This window comes from Corythoichthys intestinalis, chromosome 1 (genome assembly GCF_030265065.1).
Source record: "Corythoichthys intestinalis isolate RoL2023-P3 chromosome 1, ASM3026506v1, whole genome shotgun sequence".
NCBI classification, from domain to species: Eukaryota; Metazoa; Chordata; class Actinopteri; order Syngnathiformes; family Syngnathidae; genus Corythoichthys; species Corythoichthys intestinalis.
In genome coordinates, this window is record NC_080395.1 from 76,532,504 (window position 1) to 76,552,934 (window position 20,431).

Here is a 20,431-nt window from a genome sequence, read left to right on the forward strand (position 1 = left end):
ATCGCTGTATTTGCCAGTATTTGACATAATAAAAAACAAGACGTTTACTCACTTCCTCGTACGTCCCATGGTCCCACAGTAGTAGGGCTTGTTTTGGTGATGATTTTGAAGTACAGTGCACTTAATTTGCCACTCAAATATCCGGTGTTGTGCTGAAAAATACAGCAGGGCCGAAAACCCAAAATGGTTTTTGCCATGTGGCAAAAAAAATTTCCCATGTGGCAAAATGTTTTCGCCATGTGGCATTTTTTTGGCATGTGGCAAAATGGATTTTGCCATGAGGCATTTTTTTTGCCATCTGGCAAAATGTTTTTGCCATTTGGCAAAATGTTTTTGCCCTGTGGCAATTTTTTTTTTTGGCATGTGGCAAAATATTTTTGCCATGTGGCATTTTTTTTTGCCATGTGGCAAAATGGATTTTGCCATGTGACATTTATTCAGGGTACGTGGCAAAATGCATTTTGATTTGTGGGGGGGTATATGGCATTTTTGGGGGTATGTGGCTGTCTTGCGGGGCATACAAGTCCATGCCATTGACGGCTATGCACGTCCAAATTGTATTTTCATTTTAAATGGCAGAAAAACATGTGTGGCTGTGTTTTTTGACCATACACTTTACACTAGAGCTTATAGACATTCAACTGGCACCCAAGTAAGGCTCTGCCATTGACTGCTATGCCACAAGTTCAAGTTTATTGTCCCCTAAGGAGGGGAAACTTATCTTACAGCAGGTGAGCACACAGATACACAACAACAGATAAACCATACATATAAAATAACAAGGACCACAATTTTAAAAAATGCTATGAACAGCTTTGCCTCTCGGTCCGAGAAATTGCTAATTTAGCAGCCTAATCGCACTTGATAAAAAGGAGTTCTTTGTCCTGTTGGACTAAAAACAAGGGACTCTGAATCTCCTGCCTTCCCATCTCCCCGAGTGAACATCAAGGGAAAAGAGAGGAAGCGCCTAGTTCAGGAGGAGGTTAGGGCAGTTGAAGAGATGTTAAGATCTTGCTTGGCTGTGGCAATGAAACAACAGAGAGCCTGGACAAGATGGGAGAATGCAGTGGAGAGGAATGTGACAAGGGCAGAGCTATGGAGAGCTGAGCCTCAGCGCATTAGGTTCCTCATTCAGGCAGATTACGATGTGCTACCCAGCCCATCGAATCTGCACACTTGGGGCTTAGCCGAAACACCAGCTTGCCCCTTGTGTTTTAAGCGAGGAAGCCTGGAGCATATCATTAGCAGCTATACCAAGGCGCTTGAAGATGAAAGGTACCATTGGAGGCACGACCAAGTCCTTAAAGCCATTGCTGAAGCTATCAGCACTGGATTGGTGTGGGCAAAGCAGGCCCAACCCTCAAGGACAACCATCACCTTTGTCAAAGCTGGGGAGAAGGCAACCCCTGCCAGAATAACATCTGCTGGCATTCTGGCTTCGGCAAGAGACTGGCAGCTACTGGTGGACCTCGGTCGACTAATGAAGTTCCCCAGTCACATCGCTGTCACCACCCTGGGCCAGACATTGTCCTCGTGTCTGTGTCCACCAAACAAGTGGTGTTGCTGGAACTACGGTCCCATTGGAAGATCGACTTGAGGGAGCCTTTGAGAGGAAACTTTCCAAGTACATGGGACTTGTTAGTGACTGCCAGCAAGCTGGGTGGAGAGCAAGGTGTCTCCCAGTTGAAGTCGGATGTAGGGATTTCGCAGTCCGTTCACTACCCAAGGCCTTCAATATTTTAGGCATTGAGGGAGAGAGGAAGAAGAGAGCCATCTGCAGTATGACCGATACGGCAGAGAGAGCCTCGTGATGGCTGTGGCTCAAGAAAGGAGAGCCATGATGTCATTGTAGCTCGTCATCTGGACACAAGCTGGGGTCTGATCAAGCCTGGCTAGGTCACCTAGAGGAGGGTGTATGATGATGACAGACCTGAAACAGGAAGTGACCAGGAAGGTCACTGAAGATGTGTCCAGATGCATCAGTAGATGTATGTACACAGCACACAGTAAAAAGAGAATAAAAGAAAATCGAGATGTACAACGTCTTTAATTTTTCAACATACAACACAATCAAAACCAAACAAAAACAGCGATTAAATTAAGACTTTCCTTTCATTGTTGGCGAGGCTCCTGAAATAACCTAATGGTCCAACAGCGAGCGCAGTGACCAGATACCCAAGATTCATCAGTGCAGAAACAAAGCTGAACCGGAAAGTTGAACGTGCATAGCCGTCAATGGCAGAGCCTTATTTGGGTCCCAGTTGAATGTCAAATCACTCTAATTTCAAGTGTATGGTCAAAAATCATAGCCACACATGTTTTTCTGCCATTTAAAATGAAAATAAAATTTGGACGTGAATAGCCGCCAATGGCAGAGCCTTACTTGGGTGCCAGTTGAATGTCGATAAGCTGTAATGTAAAGTGTATGTGTATGGTCAAAAAACACAGCCACACATGTTTTTCTCCCATTTAAAATGAAAATACAATTTGGACGTACATAGCCGTCAATGGCAGAGCCTTGCTTGGGTGCCAGTTGAATGTCGATAAGCTCTAATGTAAAGTGTATGTGTATGGTCAAAAAACACAGCCACACATGTTTTTCTGCCATTTAAAATGAAAATACAATTTGGACGTACATAGCCGTCAATGGCAGAGCCTTACTTGGGTGACAGTTGAATGTCGATAAGCTGTAATGTAAAGTGTATGTGTATGGTCAAAAAACACAGCCACACATGTTTTTCTGCCATTTAAAATGAAAATACAATTCAGAGGTACATAGCCGTTAATGGCAGAGCCTTACTTGGGTGCCAGTTGAATATCGATAAGCTCGAATGTAAAGTGTATGTATATTGTCAAAAAACACAGCCACACATTTTTCTGCCATTTAAAATGCAAATACAATTTGGATGTACATAGCCGTCAATGGCAGAGCCTTACTTGTGTGACAGTTGAATGTCGATAAGGTGCAATGTAAAGTGTATGTGTATGGTCAAAAAACACAGCCACACATGTTTTTCTGCCATTTAAAATGAAAATACAATTTGGACGTACATAGCCGTCAATGGCAGAGCCTTACTTGGGTGACAGTTGAATGTTGATAAGCTGTAATGTAAAGTGTATGTGTATGGTCAAAAAACACAGCCACACATGTTTTTCTGCCATTTAAAATGAAAATACAATTTGGACGTGCATAGCCGTCAATGGCAGAGCCTCACTTGGGTGCCATTTGAATGTCGATAAGCTCTAATGTAAAGTGTATGGTCAAAAAACACAGCCACACGTTTTTCTGCCATTTAAAATGAAAATACAATTTGGACGTGCATAGCCGTCAATGGCATGGATTTGTATGGCCTGAAAAACAGCCATATAGCCCCAAAAATGCCATATACCCCCCCACAAATCAAAATGCATTTTGCCACGTACCCTGAATAAATACCACATGGCAAAATCCATTTTGCCACATGGCAAAAAAAATTGCCACATAGCAAATAAAAAATGCCACATGGCAAAAACATTTTGCCAAATGGCAAAAAAAAAAAGCCACATGGCAAAAAAAAAAGCCACATAGCAAAACATTTTTGCCACATGGCAAATACCACTTTTGGTTCTCGCTGTCTCTCGAAAAATAGCCGCCCCACGTGAAATGTCACCCCTGACGGGAGCGCCCTCACGTCAACAACACAGGCACGCCGGAGATGGTCCGCAGTCAATCCAGAGCACTGACGCGGCCGGTATACGTTGAACAATAGGATATAATGGGAACGATTGGCTCCGGCGCCATTTTTTGCTGGACCTGGAACAAAGATGCATTTTGCGCAGTTGGTAACAAGGAATCCGAACTTTTAACAGCATGTCTGCCGCACGAGAGGCGATAAATCGTAGCGGAAAAATTACCGCCTTCATTTTTATTTATCGTGCGATAAATGGAATTATTGCATATTGCGACAGGCTTAGTTACACTTCCTCTTCTGCTGTTTCCGGGAGGATTGCGGCGTATAAAATGTATATATTTTTGTATCTTTTGGCAATGCCATTATATTTCTGGATTATTTTGTTACTTTTAAACGCCTGAAAAGTAAATATACTTTATATATACTGTATAGACCCCAATCACCAACGTCACACAATCACGTGATCGCTGTATTGTGCCGCCATATTGTCCATCATTGTGTGTCGTACTGTCAATGATCGTAGTTTATAAAGGTGGATTCACTTGCAAATTATGGAAGCCCCGGTGCTTTCAGACGCTGTAAACTCATTGGATGAGTTGCACAAAAGCCATTATTTGGAAAAGCTTCGGTCGAGCCAATTGCCAGATCCATATTTGATGCCCAAACCGTCATCTTCCCGTCCAGTCCCGTCCCGTGCGTCAGAGCTCGTCCTGAGACCACAAAATTTCCAATCATACTCCAGTTTATGTCACGATGAGGAGTCGGGTACCCAAAATCGGCACCGGCCCGAATATAAACTGACATTTGGTCAGCTGAGCGTCACCGTTGTCACGATTGTAAAATGAAATTTGATCGACAACGGGCCGGTGTGTGCCGAAAAATAGCTTCCCCGCGTGAAATGTTCCCCCTGCGGGAGCGCTTATTTATAACGCTTTATTGACGTGAAAACATCAAATGTTTTCATGGATGCATTATAGTAATGGATTTACGGCTGTAAGATCAGTTTTAAATAATTAAATTACACAAAATATTAGTAATGTATTTTAGTAACAAATCGTGGACTGGGACACATAACCATCTTTGAACAGAAATGTATTAGTCTACAGGTTTTCACGACCATATCCCAATGACAATCACAGAGGTATGACATTTATTAGTTCAAGCAGAGCAAAATAATACATGTTCACGGTACAAGAAAGTCGTTTCCGTGTGGGCGCTCCCGTCAGGGGAGACATTTCATGCATTGCGGCTATTTTTCGGCACAACACCTGTTTTGCGCTCACCTTCTTGCTGCGCGATAATGGCGATGAGCTTCCTAGTTTCCGTCTGATGGTGTCTGCGATCGTGTTGGCATCATATTGATGTTTTCGCCGCTGTCTAACGGCTGTCGACACAAACGCATCATGGACCGAGATAAACGAGCCGTGCTGCTTTCGAGATTTGCCCTTTTAACATTGGGCACACAGCAGCTACTAAAATGACCATTTATCTTCTCTGTTACTGCAACCAACCGCCACACATCCCTTCACCATTTTGATTAATCAATGTTAACGATTGTCAGGAAGGTCTCTGGGTTCGTTTACTAGGCGGTGATTCCTTAGACAAGCAGAAAAACACGCAGTAATAGGAGGAATGCACGTAGCGGTAATATGTAAACCCGATGAGCTGACGGACAATATGGCGGCACCAGTCAGGGGGGCGGAGTTGTGACGTCACGTGATTGGGGTATATATATATATATATATATATATATATATATATATATAGACTCTAAATTAGGCCCGAACGGTATTGAAATAAATTAACATTGCGATATAGTATATTGCCAAGGTTCCACACGTAGTTTTTGCATTGGTTTGCCTGTGCCCATTAACACACCAACATCCCTGTAACAGCTCAGTAGAACCTTCTATTCCAACCACTCTTCGCTGTGATGACTTCCTAAAAATTTTTAACAATAAAATCTCAACTATTAGAAATAAAATAAATGAATTACTTCCAACTATTAGGTCTGATAAAGCGCAGACTGAAAATTCAAAATCTCCTATAGACCCTACTCACATGACGTCACAACCACGCCTCCGTGACATGTTGTCCGTCTACTCGTCGGATTTTAGCATTACCCCTACGTAAATTCCTCCTATTATGGCGTGTTTTTCTGCTCGTTAACATTAATAATCAAAACGGTGAAGCCGTGTGTGGCGGTTGGTTGCAATAACAGAGAAGATAGACGGAGAGACTTGAAGTTCTACCATATTCCGAGAGACCCGGAGAGGAGAGCGAGATGGACTGCTGCAATTCGACGAGAAAACTGGGCTCCAAACGATTACCACAGACTATGTAATAGTCATTTTATATCTGGTAAGATGCATTTAATATATATTTAGATGGTTTTGGGCTGACAACCGCAATTAAGATCATTGCGAGGCTAATCGCCGACAACATAGTTTCAAATTCAAGATGTTTATTTCTTCCACCATCATTACATTTTGAATAATATTTAGATGGTACCAAGTGAAAGAAGTTGGCCTCGTCTACGGATCATCAGTTAAACAGGTGTATCCAAACCTTTTGCAAAGGGGGCCAGATTTGGTGTGGTGAAAATGCGGGGGGCTACCTTGGCTGTTTTACATAGAACAATAAATTAAACAAATTTTAGCAAGCCCTTCTGTGTGTCACATTTGCTTTATTTATTTATTTTTTAATTCATAATTTTAACAATCTCGTCTTTGTGGCGTTCTCTTTTGACACTCTTGCGAAATACTGCTGCTGTGAAATTAAACTAGCTTCCTAGTTGCTATAATTTCTCGCTGCGTATCTTCCCTGCAATGTCGTACATGTCAGCGTGTCTTGTTCGGTAATATTATCGCGTCACATCGAACTCTTTGAAAACAGCGACTGTCTCTTTGCAAATGAGGCAGACACAGTTGTTGCGTGTTTTATTGAAGAAATAGTCCAATATCCACCTATCCTTGAAGCGTCGGCCATCACAGTCAACTTTTTTTTTTTTTTTGATTGTCGCCATTTTAGAAATCACACAGGGTAATGTTGCTTAGAGTGCTGCTCTTAATGTTTTTCAAAGTTTCATGAGAATAGCCTGAGTTTCTGTGGAAAAGATAGTTGTAGATATCAGGGTAGCAGATGTCAGGCAGAGAGGACGAACACAGCGGGTCAAAAAATATCGATTTAGGCATCAAATATGGATCTGGCGAATGGATAGACTGAAGCTTTTCCACATAACGCCTTTTATGCAACGCATCCAATGAGTTTACAGCGTCTGAAATAGGGGTGGGCGATATGGCCTTAAACACGTATCACGATAAATGGAGCAGATTTACCTCGATAACGATAAATGACGATAAAGTCGCCCAAGCGGACTGTTATATAATTTGAAAATCTTAATCAATGCATGAAATACAGATTAAGTTTCTTGTTGATTTAGTTACCAGCATTCAATTTGATATATTTAACAATTATACATGCAGTCTAGACATTAGGTTTATAAAAATGTATTGTAAACAATAAGAATTCAAGTATGAGCATTTATAACAGCGTATATGGCTTGAACAATGTACATTGTCAAAATCAATATGCCTGTGCAAACATGTCATTGTAACACAAATGACTTGCAGCTTGAACAGTACACTTCAAAAAGACAATTTATTGTTAATAGCTGCTGTGACATAATTATTCAATACAAGTGTGTACTTTATGGTTTCAGGGTTTTTTTTTCCCCCAGTGCATTTTTTAATAAATACATGCATACATGAACCCCCAAACAGACAGACAGACAGACACACATTAAAGCTATATTGATCTTCTGCAAATGAAACACTTAAGATTTTATGATAGCAATAATGACACAGAATTAAGCACATACAGAAAAATAGCTGGGGCCATTTCTCGGTCATATTAGAAGTTTCACCGTTGGATTGTGCTTTGTGCTGAATGCTTTACCATCACAAAAGCTATCAGAGAAATCACACAGTCAGATACAAAATAACGCGACATAGTAATTGCTAGATGCAGTCCGTGCCCAATCCACTCATTAAATTCAGCCGTTTCGACAAGGTTAGAGCCGCTATCCGACTCCATCACGTTTATTTGTAGCGTTAGCTGCTAGCGGCCGCTAGCGTTAGCTGCTAGCGTTAGCCTGTGGCCTGGCTACCAGTAGAAAGCACTGAAAGCACCCTCTCTGGAAATCCTGAGAACAAGGGAGGACAGCGGGTGAAAGCCCGTCTGGATGTCACCAAGAGTCTATTAAAGGTCGGGTGAAAGTTTGGCGAACCTCCCTTAAGCCACACTCCATCACGTTTTGCTTGTAGCATTAGCTGCTAGCGTTAGCTTACCGGGCTTCTGTTTGATTGGCTTCCTGATGATCACGTGACTTCCTACGTAAGTGCATTCACTGCTTTCTTAAAGGGGAATGAACATAGGCGAACAACACAGAGTCAAAGCGGGATGAAAAGACTATTTTCTTGTTTTATTAATTTACCGAATTTACCGACATGGTCAAAATTACGTCGGTCATCGTGAAGAATTTCGGTGACGGTAAATTTTCGGTTTACCGCCCAGCTCTAGTCTGAAAGCACTGGCGCTTCCATGAATTGCTCTATAAATTGAACGACTAATTGAAACCATTGAGAATAGGGCTAAACAGAGACGGACAACATGGCGGCCGGATACAGCGACACGTCATTCTGTGATGTCGGTGAGTAGGGTCTATAAACCCCTCTATAATATTAAATAAATTCACCACTGTAGACCAAATCGATGTATCTTCAATCATTACGTCCTCCAAATTATCAACGTGCCTCCTAGACCCGATCCCAAACAAACTTTTTAAAGAGACCCTGCATCTAACTATTGATATTATCCTAAATATAATAAATACCTCATTAGTTACTGGCAATGTGGCTCAGTCCTTTAAATATGCAGTAATTAAACCACTCTTGAAAAAACCTACTCTTGATCCTGACATCTTGGCCAATTATAGACCCATCTCTAATCTACCCTTTCTCTCCAAAGTCCTTGAAAGAGTGGTAGTTAACTCTGTCAGCACCTATAGGACAATAGTTTATTTGAACATTTTCAGTCTGGCTTTCGAGCTCATCATAGCACTGAAACTGCATTAGTCAAAGTAACTAACGACTTGTTACTAGCCGCTCATGATGGATTTTTCTCAATCCTAGTTCTGTTGGACCTGAGTGCAGCCTTTGACACAATCGACCATAATATGTTATTGTAGAGACTAGAATGTGACATAGGCATTAGAGGAGCAGCCCTCTGCTGGTTTAAATAATATTTATCTAATAGGTACCAGTTTGTCAATGTAAACCGGCAATTATCACCGTACTCTAGAGTCAGTTATGGTGTGCCACAAGGGTCGGTCCTCGGGCCCATCTTGTTTACGCTGTATATGCTTTCTTTGGGCAATATCATCAGAAAACATAGCATTAACCTTTATTGTTACGCTGACAACACACGACTGTATTTATCAATTAAACCTGAGCAGATCAGGCAAGTGGATAAACTAAGTACCTGCGTCTGAGATATCTGACTGGGATAAGCACTAATTTTCTTCTACTTAACCCTGAAAAGACAGAAGTCCTTATAATAGGCCCAAAAAGTGTAAGAGATTCATTAACTGCCCAGATAGTCACTCTGGACAATGCAAGTATAGCCTCCAGCACCACAGTTAAAAACCTAGGAGTTCTATTTGACCCAGACTTATCATTTAAAGCTCATATTAAACAAACCTGCAGAACGGCCTTTTTTCACCTGCGCAACATAGCCAAAATTAGAAATATTTAATCTATGCATCTACGCGTTCGTCACATCTAGATTGGATTACTGTAACTCCCTACTTGCAGCTTGTCCTAAAAGTTCTCTAAAAGGTCTTCAGCTAGTCCAGAACGCAGCAGCAAGACTTTTAACAGGAACTAATAGAAAAGCGCACATCACCCCTGTGCTCCAGGCCCTTCACTGGCTTCCAGTTGAGTTTAGAATTAAATTTAAAATCCTCCTTCTTACATTTAAGACCATTAATGGGTTGGGGCCTTCTTATCTCACCGATGTTCTGGTTCCATACCGCCCCAACAGAATACTCCGTTCTCAGAATGCAGGTCTACTGGTAGTTCCCAGGGTTTCTAAAAGTACAGTCGGAGCTAGATTCTTTAGCCATCAAGCTCCTGTTTTATGGAATCAGCTCTTAGCTAGTATTAGAGGCCGAGACAGTCTGTACATTTAAGATTAGACTAAAAACGTTCCTATTCGACAAAGCTTATGGTCAGGCTAGTTGAAATCCGACTAGACTAACAATTCAGTCTAAGCTGCACTAAAAGCTATAATGCTGGGGGAAGTACAGCCACTGAGTCCTATCTCCTTTTTCTTACTCTACCTACCTCTTGCTTACTTTATTTGTATTTTCTAATTTTAATATCTAGTTGACTAGTCTCTTCATCACTAGTCACCCGGAGTCCCCTTTCCCCCCTCCCCTATTTTTCAGCTGCAGCCTCCTGACTATCGGGACCCTGGCTGGATGGACGTCCTCGTTGCCCCCCCCCCCCCCCCCCCCCCCCGTCTCATCTGGCTAGATGGACATCTTCTTGTTCCCTATTGCATCTTTACAAACTGTAACTTCGTCTGCTAATACCCATTAGCAGTCCTGGTGCATCCTGTCTATTTGTCCTGTCTATTCTGTTCTGACTGTAGTACTCCCCATGGTTTCTCAATTCTCCCAAAGAGTTTTGGAGTTTTTCCTTGCCGACATGGAGGGTCTAAGGATGGGGGATGCCCAGGACTTGACCTTTATTTATTTCATCTTTTTATTTCATCTGCTGTTTCTGACTGTGTATCATATTGCCTCTGCAAAGCCCTTTGAGACAACCTTGTTGTGATATAGGGCTATACAAATAAAATTGAATTGTCTCCTCTAGATATAATACTACAGGATAGAATGTCGTCATATAAAATCCATTGATTGGACTGCTAGCAGTACATCTTATTTTGTATATCTATGTGTGCTTGTCCTCGATAATAACATATGACGTAGGTCGGGCGCATCACATTTGTTCCCATAACAATAATAAGCCCTACCCCCCCACTAGAATGACTGAAAAACAGACGTCTTTGGCCAGATTTTTTACAGGGAAAAGGCCACCTGACGAGGCAGAAGATGAGCCTACAACCTCGAAGAAAAAAAAATCTAGCTACTTCCCAATCACTAAAGACCCACGCACTGCGAAGGAGTGGATTCGTGACCCGTTTGTGAATAAACTGAGTGATTCGAGCATGTCTGTGCAACAGGAGGATCAGCTTGTAGAGATCGCAAATGACGGAGATCTAAAATGCACATTTGAGACAACAACTCTACCAAGGTTCTGGATTAAAGTCATTCCGGAATATCCTGACATCGCAACGAGAGCACTGAAAACAGCGCTACAATTTCCATTCGTATCTTTGTGAAGCGGGCTTCTCTCACTCTCCCATCACTCCTAGATGGGACAATCTCGCCTCAACGAAACAAGCTCAGGCCTCTCACTGATTCAGTGGGTAAGTTATATTTTCCCTGCTCTTAACACGACGGGGCTAGAAACAAATGTTATTTTTAGAGCTGAAACGAATCCTCGAGCAACTCGAGTAACTCGAGTTTAAAAACTGATACGAATAATTTTATTCACCCCGAAGAATCGTTTAATTTTGCTCTTAGCATCACGTTTTGCCCAGGCTACTTTTTAATGTGGGACAACGCGCTGATGTCACGTGTGTAGAGGAAGAAGGAATAAAAAAAAATACCCTACTGCAGCCGACAGCTGCTACAAACTACGCCGACGTTGCTAAAAACTAGCCCGCATGATGCTACGCAGAGCATACTACAGTGGTAGCAGGTAGCGTCTGAATCGTCTCATACATATCACGTGTATGTTGAACTAGATGGGAAACGACGGAGTCAGCGGAGTTAGTAAACAGCCGCCATCTTAAAGCAGTAGACCTCTCAGCGCTAATAGAGAGGAGGATAAAAATGATTAACATTACTGTCACTCGCTCACGTAACATTAGCCCTGCGGAGGGCTAGGTTTCTTTTAATTTTGACCACTGTCGATGCGTGGGTAACGTGTCTTATATACAGGCTTTATTTAATCTGTGAAAACATAGCGCTGTAGAGTGATGAGGGTGTAAAATAAAAACTAATTAATGCTGTCAATTTTAGCTCTGTAGTCATTGCTAGATAAAACAAGTAGCACTGGTCCCTAATGTGCTCCAATACAGCAGGTATCATACTGTAACGTTGACAAAGAGTCACCCGCTTCGTTAGGTTGCAATTATTTATTCTTTGGGAACTTGTGGAACAACCAACACACGACTGCTGTCTGCGCAGCTGACGGATGCGCACCTGCCAGAAGGACAACAACAACAGGAAGACACGTTTCTCACTCTCCCACACCTCCGCACGTCACGCGGAGCATTCAGGAACGCATGCAAATATCCCCGCCATATTATAACCTGATATGTTTCAACAAATTTATTTTAAACACTGCAAAAACTCAAAATCTTATCAGGACTTACAGTTTAGATTAACTTAAAACTTAAGTAGAACTTAAAAATAGCTTGACACAAATGGAAATTCAATTGAAACACGTGGGAAAAACACAGAACTTTTAAGTGATGTGTGTTATTAAGCGTAATGGCATTTTTAGGTATATATAATTATTGGCATCCCTGGTTAAGATGTGTTTTATAGCTTCTAATATTTTTTGTTTTATTCAAATAATATGGGACCATAATGGAAAAAAAGAGAAAAATCCAACCTTCAATACAAGTGCATTTATTCAGTGGGGAAAAAATCCCACATAAAGAAATAATTATTTGACATCAAATAATGTGTGTCACAATTATTAGCACCCCTGGTGGTAATACTTTGTACAACCCCCTTTTGCCAACAAAACAGCACCTAATCTTCTCCTATAATGTTTCACAAGATGGGAAAAGACAGAAAGAGGGATCTTCAGCCATTCCTCTTTGCAGAATCTCTCTCTAAATCACCCAGAGACCTGGGTCCTGTCCTCTGTACTCTCCTCTTGGAGAGGTCTCATCTGACCAAAGCACACGGTCCCAAATAGTAATGCACTATTAGCAGTATAGCACCTCTGCTGCTATTTGTAACTCGGTTCTCCTGCTCCTGCCATTGTCTGCCTGGTGTGTATTATTTCTATTATTTCTTATATTGTACTTCATTAGTGATAGCATATTGTATTGAATTGTATTCATTCCATTTTTAAATTACCATTTTATTGTTTTAATTCTTTTTACTTTTTTTTACTATCTTGCACTTTAAACTTTTTATCTTTGATGCTGTGGGGTTTTGGGCGCTGGAAAACTAATTTCCCTGAGGGAACCCTCCCAAGGGATTAATAAAGTTTACTGAATTGAATTGAAGAAAAAAAAAAAAGTTTCGTCGCACTGCTTAGCTAACAGGAGGGAGGCTGTATGATTAATGAAGCAGAAAAAGAAATACATTTTCAAATTAAAAACCCGATCCTTTTCAACAGATTCCGATTTTCTGAAAAATGGCGCGATCGCCACGGATTAGGAGATCTCTACTAAATAGAGTACTATATGATCCTCCTTATCAAATATCCTGATCACTCCCTCTCTACTCACAATTACCATAAGCAGCTTTGGCTTCAAATAATGTTCAATCCACAGTGTTCAACAGAGAATTTCATGCAATTTATATATTTTTAATAAAATGTAAAAAAGACATGATACCTCAGTTCGTAATTCAGCTAGTTTCTTGTCCATGCTAGTACGGGCTCCCAGTTCGTCCTCCAGGTCTTCAGATATACGGCCAAGTTCATCTTGATGCATTTCCCTCAACAGATTTAGCTGGTGGCAATACAAATTATGAAAAAAAAAAAGATTTACTGTTAAATAAAGATATTGATTGGATGGATGGACTGACGGACTAAAACATGCCTTTCAGGCAGGTCGTTTCCTGCCTGTGAGCCTTATGTTTGGCACCTCTGCTCTAGGGCTTTCAAACATGAAGTGCCTTTTGATAATGACTCCCGCATTGGCAAAAATATGGGACAATTGCTTGCTCAGCTGTTTGATGGTGTTGGCATTTATGGGCTGCCAATGGAACTGGTATTCTTGTATTTATTGGTAATTAGACCTCTGACAAAAGCACCATTATGAATAGTGACGTGTTACCGGGAGTACTAGCGTGTCATTCAACCAAAAACTGATTGGATTTAATACCGTTGCAGCAGAAGCCGAGGGATGAAATTCAGTGTCTGTGTTGTTTATGTTTTCCCTAGAATTTGCCACTAAGTAAGCAAGTAGGAACGATTGTTTATTGAATGTGTTCATGCACAACACTGGTTATACCAACAGTAAAACATGATAATGTTAGTTTGGCCTGTCGCGATAACAAATTTTAGTGGCCGATAAATTCTCTCATAAATTGCGATATGCGATATTATTGCCCCCCCCCAATTTTTTTAACCAACTTACAATAACACAGTAAGAATACAGTATATATTAATCCTACTAAGTAATATTAAGTACACCCATTTAAACGCAGTAAACGTTTACTCAATATCAATACCGCAAAGAAACACAGAATAAATATAATGTCTTTTTCAAGAAAAAATAAAATTGCACTTTAAGAACTTAAGCATTTAGGCACAGAGGTTGTAGTAACACAAACAATTGCACTTCAACAACAAGAGAAAACTACATTAAGTAGCAATTACAAAAATTTGGCTTCACTAAGGCTAGGTTCATTCTGCAGGCTGTAATGCACAAGTCTGATTTTTTGTCATGTCTGTTTTTTTGGCGTGCCTGTGCAGACTGCCTTTGTCCATGCAGCCCGTTCAAGTATCACGCATGCGCACTAATTTGCAGTCAGAGATGCACTCAGCAATGTGACCCGCATGCACAGAAGCATCAAAACAAATTACACATGCTAGCTGTATGTCATTCCAGGGTGATCATATTTTGATTTCCAGAAAGATGACACAAATAACAGACATTAATAATGCCCGTTTAGTCTTTTATTCTAAGTTTATATGGACTGATAGAACGCATACACGCACGCACATAAGCCTTGACTTGTGTGCGTGACGTGACGTGGGTGTGTCAATTTGCCCCGTCTGGGCCATTTAAGCGATACTGTAATATTGCTCATTCGGCGCATAGAATGAAAATCGAAAATTGTCAGGCTTATCCTTTTCATCATTTATTTTTTATATGACTGTGGTCAAGCCCGCTTCTGCATAAAAGCAGAGTTCAAGCTAGAAGCTAATGCACAGCTACATCACTCCCGTCCTGCTTGCCGCTTTTACTTTGCTGACGTCATTGTTGCATGAATTCCGATTCGGGACACTTGAAAGTTCAGACCGCCAGCCACATTCTGGAAAAATGTGGCCCAGATCGGATTTGAAATGGTCCACTTCTGTGCGACTTGTTACGTTCAGACCGTCAAGTTAATGCTTCACTTGAGTCGGAAAAACACGAAAAAATCGGATTCGGGCATTAAGACCTGCAGTATGAACCTAGCCTTAAGCGTCAAACAACATTAAACAGAGGTAAAACTGTCTCATTTCTTCAGCAATGTAGCGGACTACACTTTCCGTGAGGGAACGCCATTTTGCGTCATCTTGTTTGTATTTCTCAAATCATGCGATTACTTCTGTAATTGTCGATTGCCGTGATGAGGAAGGCTCCGCTTGTTGCGATGCAGTTTTCTTACCAAGCATTGAAAACTAAACAGGGTGATAGTGTTTCAAATGGGGATGTAGATTTGTTGTGTTGGCCCTCTTTGTTGAAACAACCTCTAAACACATTTAGCAGACTTGTTCATCCTTTTTAGTTGTCTCGCCATTTTCATTTGGTTTAAAATCAAAATATTCCGACACCGAGGCTGTGGTGTTTGGCTTGGAAATCAGCATTTTCTGTCCATTTTGCTGCTCGCTCAATGCTGTACGCCGACAGTGCACTCGGCCCCACCTCTCCCCATTGAATGATGGTCACGCAAACTCAAATGTGTAAAAACGAACATACCCAGAAAGAAGTCAATAAACAGAGTAAATCCTCGTCACAACATATTGCGCTGTTGGTAACAAGGAAGCCGAACGTTTAACAGCACAACTGCCGCACATCTGCCATGCGTGCGCGCACGCACGCACGTTAGGCGATAAATCGCAGCAGGAAAATTACCGCCTTCATTTTCATTTACCGTGCGATAAATGGAATTATTGCATATCGCGACAGGCTTAATGGCAGTATGATGGTCAGAACCTTACCAGAAAAACTTGCTGTGATTGATGGAATAATGAATTTGAAGTTAAAAAACTTTCAGCCATCAGTTTGTGTGCTCTTGGATCATTTAGTAGGACATCGATTTGAAACACATCAGCCACCTCTGAATGGCTCAAAAAAACAAAATGAATGTTTTGGAATGTCCAGGTCAAAGCATGGGTTTAAAAACCAATTAAGATGATGTCGAGTGACCTGAACAAGGCATTTCATGCTAGAAAATCCTACAATATGGCAAACTTAAAACAATTCTTCAAAGCATGGTAGGCAAAATTGTTCCACAACAATACGAAAGACTCATCATCAATTATTGCAAACACTTGATTTCAGTTATTGCTGCCGAGGGCGGTACAGCTAGTTTAAAGGAGACAATTACTTTTTCAAACAGGGCCAGACAGGTTTGGAATTTTCTAACTTGATCAATGATATCTCCATTTAGAAAATGCATTTTGTTTTTCCTTTGGTCGTCTCTGGGTGACATTAATATTTGTTTGATTTTCCTTTGTATAAAATAAATATGCAAAAAAAAAATTAGAAGGCAAATACTGGAAATACTCTAAAATAAAGCTGAAAGTCTGCAGAAATAGAACATCTTGTTCGTTTAATTTCTAATCGATTTGAGTGGCGTTTAGAGTAAAAAAAAAAAAAAAAAATCAACATCCCCATTGTCATGGACTTGACTGGACAAGTGACAAGCATACTAGAGTGTGGGTTGCTGCTGACCTGCTAACTTAATAATAGAAAATAAGTTATTCAGTTTTGTGTTAACTAGCTTGGTTTGTGTTAACTAGTGAGTTTGGGTTTTTCCTCTTGTAGGTGTTGGAACATCAAGTGGAACATCAAGTAAAAACTAGATTGGATCAGGAGCAATGCAAAGTGGTATAATAATGAAACCATTTGTATCTTACCTGTTTAAGGGCTTCCTGTTTGCTTTTGTTAAGATCCTCATATTTTAGTTTCCACTGGTTGAGATCTGTCTCCAATTTCTCAATGTTCTTAATCAATGAACGCTTGTCCCTGTGAATAAAAGAAAAACCAAAAAATCAGATTTCACAAAAGCCCAGTTCACGTCACCAGAATCTTTAGATTGTTAACTATAAGAATGCATAGGGGGTGGGGGGGTCAACACAACAGCTGGGGTTTTAAACCTCCAGTGGATTTTGCTAAACAATTCAAATCCACCAGCAAATAAAAAGTATACACAACTCACACCTGACTACAAATTTTCTTTTTACTTCATGTAAACCAAGGTTCAAGTGGTGTCGATTGGTTGTGATACTGTGACATACTCTCTCTCCTTCAGCAGGACTTTTTGGGACTCGTCCAGACGAAGCTGTAACACATGGAGTTTGCTTAGGTCATCCTCTGTGGTGCTGTTGATTCCCCACAGCTGCCTTTTGCGTTCTTGTCGGCTCACGAAGGTGCTTGATGGAATAATGTCACTATTTCCTCTCTGGTTATCCCAGGCCCCTTGATCGTTGTCCACTGGAGTTTGTAAATGGAGCACTGACTGAAGAAGCACCATCTGCTGTTGGGAAAAGTAACAGTGGTAAACAACGTCATGAAAACACACTACGTGAAAAACCAAATGCCCGCCAATTTCAGTGATTCCCGATGGAGTTCACAGACAATTTCAACTGTGGATTAAACTGCCAGAAACGCAATCGTACTGTACATCCTTGAAACCGCTGTAAAGGGAGCAAGCTCCAACAAAACTCCTGGATGCCTCATTGCCTAATTGACTAATTTGGTGGTTTGGAGATCGCCAACTGCTATAAAACTGTAAGGAAGAAGACGAAATGGTTCAACAAGCTGCGGACTTGCTAAATGGTGAAGCGATGCGCCTATGGAGTATATCAGTATAAAAGTGGTTCTTTCCCATCGCAAAACTGAGAAAAAAAAAATCTGGATTTCAATGGATTGAACAATCTAATTAACAAGTTTATATATGGGTCGGGTGCGTAGGGAGTTGGCTGGCAGCCAAAGGCGGGGGGGGCCTTAGCGGTCCGACCCCCACCTGCAGAAGCTAACTCTTGGGACATGGAATGTCACCTCTCTGGCAGGGAAGGAGCCTGATTTGGTGTGTGAGGCAGAGAAGTTCCGACTAGATATAGTTGGACTCTCCCCCACACACAGCTTGGGTTCTGGTACCAATCCTCTCGACAGGGGTTGGACTCGCTTCCAATCTGGAGTTGCCCACGGTGAGAGACGCCGAGCAGGTGTGGGCATACTTATTGTCCCCCGGCTTGGCGCCTGTACGTCGGGGTTTACCCCGGTAGACGAGAGGGTAGCCTCACTCCGCCTTCGGGTGGGGGGACGGGTTCTGACTGTTGTTTGCGCTTATGCACCGAACAGCAGCTCAGAGTACCCACCCTTTTTGTAGTCCTTGGAGGGTGTGCTGGAGAGCGCCCCCTCTGGGGACTCCCTCGTTCTCCTGAGGGACTTCAGCGCTCACGTGGGCAATGACAGTGAGACCTGGAGGGGCGTGATTGGGAGGAACGGCTACTCCGATCAGAACCCGAGTGGTGTTGGATAAAAATATTCTACAACGCCCCAAAAGCCACTGTCAACACAAACGGGGTCATTTCACAAAGTTTCTGTCTTCAAAGGGGAACTCGACAAGGCTGTCCACTCTCACCCCTATTATTCGCTCTATTTATCGAACCATTAGCAATTGCAATACGACAAAATGCTAATATCAAAGGGATCTGCTCGCAAACATCAGAACACAACAATAACTTATGCGCAGACGATATACTATTATATCTAGAAAAAACAGAATCCTCCCTAAATGAGACTTTTGAACTAATAAAAACATTTTCGCAAATATCAGATTATGCTATAAATTGGTCAAAATCAATTATAATGCCCTTATCAACAAACTCATGCAATCCTGCAGATCAAAATCTAAATCACAATATTCCAATAGGGAATATAAAGTATCTTGGAATCAACATTTCACCAAAACTTACAGAATTAACTAAACTAAATCATACACCCCTCTTAGCAAAAATATGTGAAGATTTGACACACTGGAATAATCTACCCATCTCACTTTTGGGCCGGATAGCAACAGTCAAAATGAAAGTATTACCACAAATAAACTATTTGTTCTCAATGATCCCCTTTAAACCCACTCAAAAATGGTTTCAAGACCTAGACTCAGCCGTCACAAAATTCTACTTTAAGAACAACAAAAACAGAATTAGCCTTGCTAAATTGCAAAGAAATAAACCGGAGGGGGGTCTAGAGGCCCCTAATTTCCAACACTATTATATAGCAAATCAAATACAATATCTTATTCGGTGGTTATATCTTAACACTGAACAACAGTCATGGCTAGAATTAGAGCAAATAGACTGCAACCAAATACAATTGGCAAACCTGCCCTTTATTAGTTCTAGTATTAAGCACCATAGCTGCTTCAAAAACCCAATGATAGCATGTACCTTGAAAGCCTGGTGGAGAGGTATGGAAATTACGCAATCACAACAAGCCCCGTGTAAATTTTCACCAATCTGGCACAACCCAGACTTTGGAGTTAATAAAATTCCTATTTATTTCAGCACATGGGATGATATGGGAATAAACCAGTTACAGCACTTGTTTAAAGATAATACATTCATGTCATATGAAAAAAATACTACAAAATTTCCAGATCAAAGGGGTCAATTTCCTTCAATACAATAAAATCAGGGCAGCCATCAGAAGCAAATTCCCATCACTAACGGGTACGTTAGACCCACCACCTTTCGTAAATAAAATAATAAATATCCACCCTGAACAAAAAAAAAATACTTTCAAAAGTCTATAAAGCCCTCTCATGTAACAACTGAACTTGCCTACCAATCGAAAAATGGAATAACGAACTTTCGGTAACATTAGATAATAACTATTGGTCCAACATCTGTAAAAATACATTTATAATGACAAAGAATAAGAACCTTCAGCTTATACAATTCAAAATACTGCACAGATGGCATATTACTCAATCTAAAATGTACAAAATGGGGTGCTCCCAATCAGATAAATGCACAAGCTGCAACGAAGATTCTTCAGATACATACTTTCATGCTCTTTGGCAATGTAAATCAGTGCGAGAGTTTTGGTCACAGGTAACGAAGAAACTCTCTTTCCTATTGAACTGCAGGATTCCACTGTCTCCAACTCTTTGTCTGCTTGGCGATCTGAATACAGTGAATATCTCTAACCATCAAACCCGTCCACTACTAGCAAGTTTAACGATAGCCAAAAAAACCATATTGTTGAATTGGAAAAACAAACAAAACATTAGCATTAACCAATGGCTAAATCTAATCATTGAATATATAACATTAGAGAAAATATCTGCCAAACAGACAAATAAAATGGACAAATCCGAACAACAGTGGGGAACGGTCGCAAGAATGATGAACATAGAATAAGGATTCTCTCTC

At 41.0% G+C, this 20,431-nt stretch overlaps 1 protein-coding gene across 4 annotated transcripts in view; it reads right to left on the minus strand.

Annotated features, from left to right (window-relative positions):
- The window catches only part of LOC130921704 (coiled-coil domain-containing protein 102A-like), an 88,655-nt gene that overhangs the window by 33,160 nt on the left and 35,064 nt on the right, over positions 1-20,431 (minus strand). For 2 of the 4 annotated variants that reach the window (XM_057845920.1, XM_057845936.1), the window contains exons 5-7: positions 17,285-17,523; positions 16,904-17,012; positions 13,443-13,559 (exon numbers count right to left, since the gene is read on the minus strand). In XM_057845920.1, coding sequence (XP_057701903.1) covers positions 13,443-13,559; positions 16,904-17,012; positions 17,285-17,523 — 465 coding nt within the window. The remainder of the gene's footprint in view (positions 1-13,442; positions 13,560-16,903; positions 17,013-17,284; positions 17,524-20,431) is intronic. The other 2 variants (XM_057845927.1, XM_057845942.1) reach the window with 1 other exon arrangement.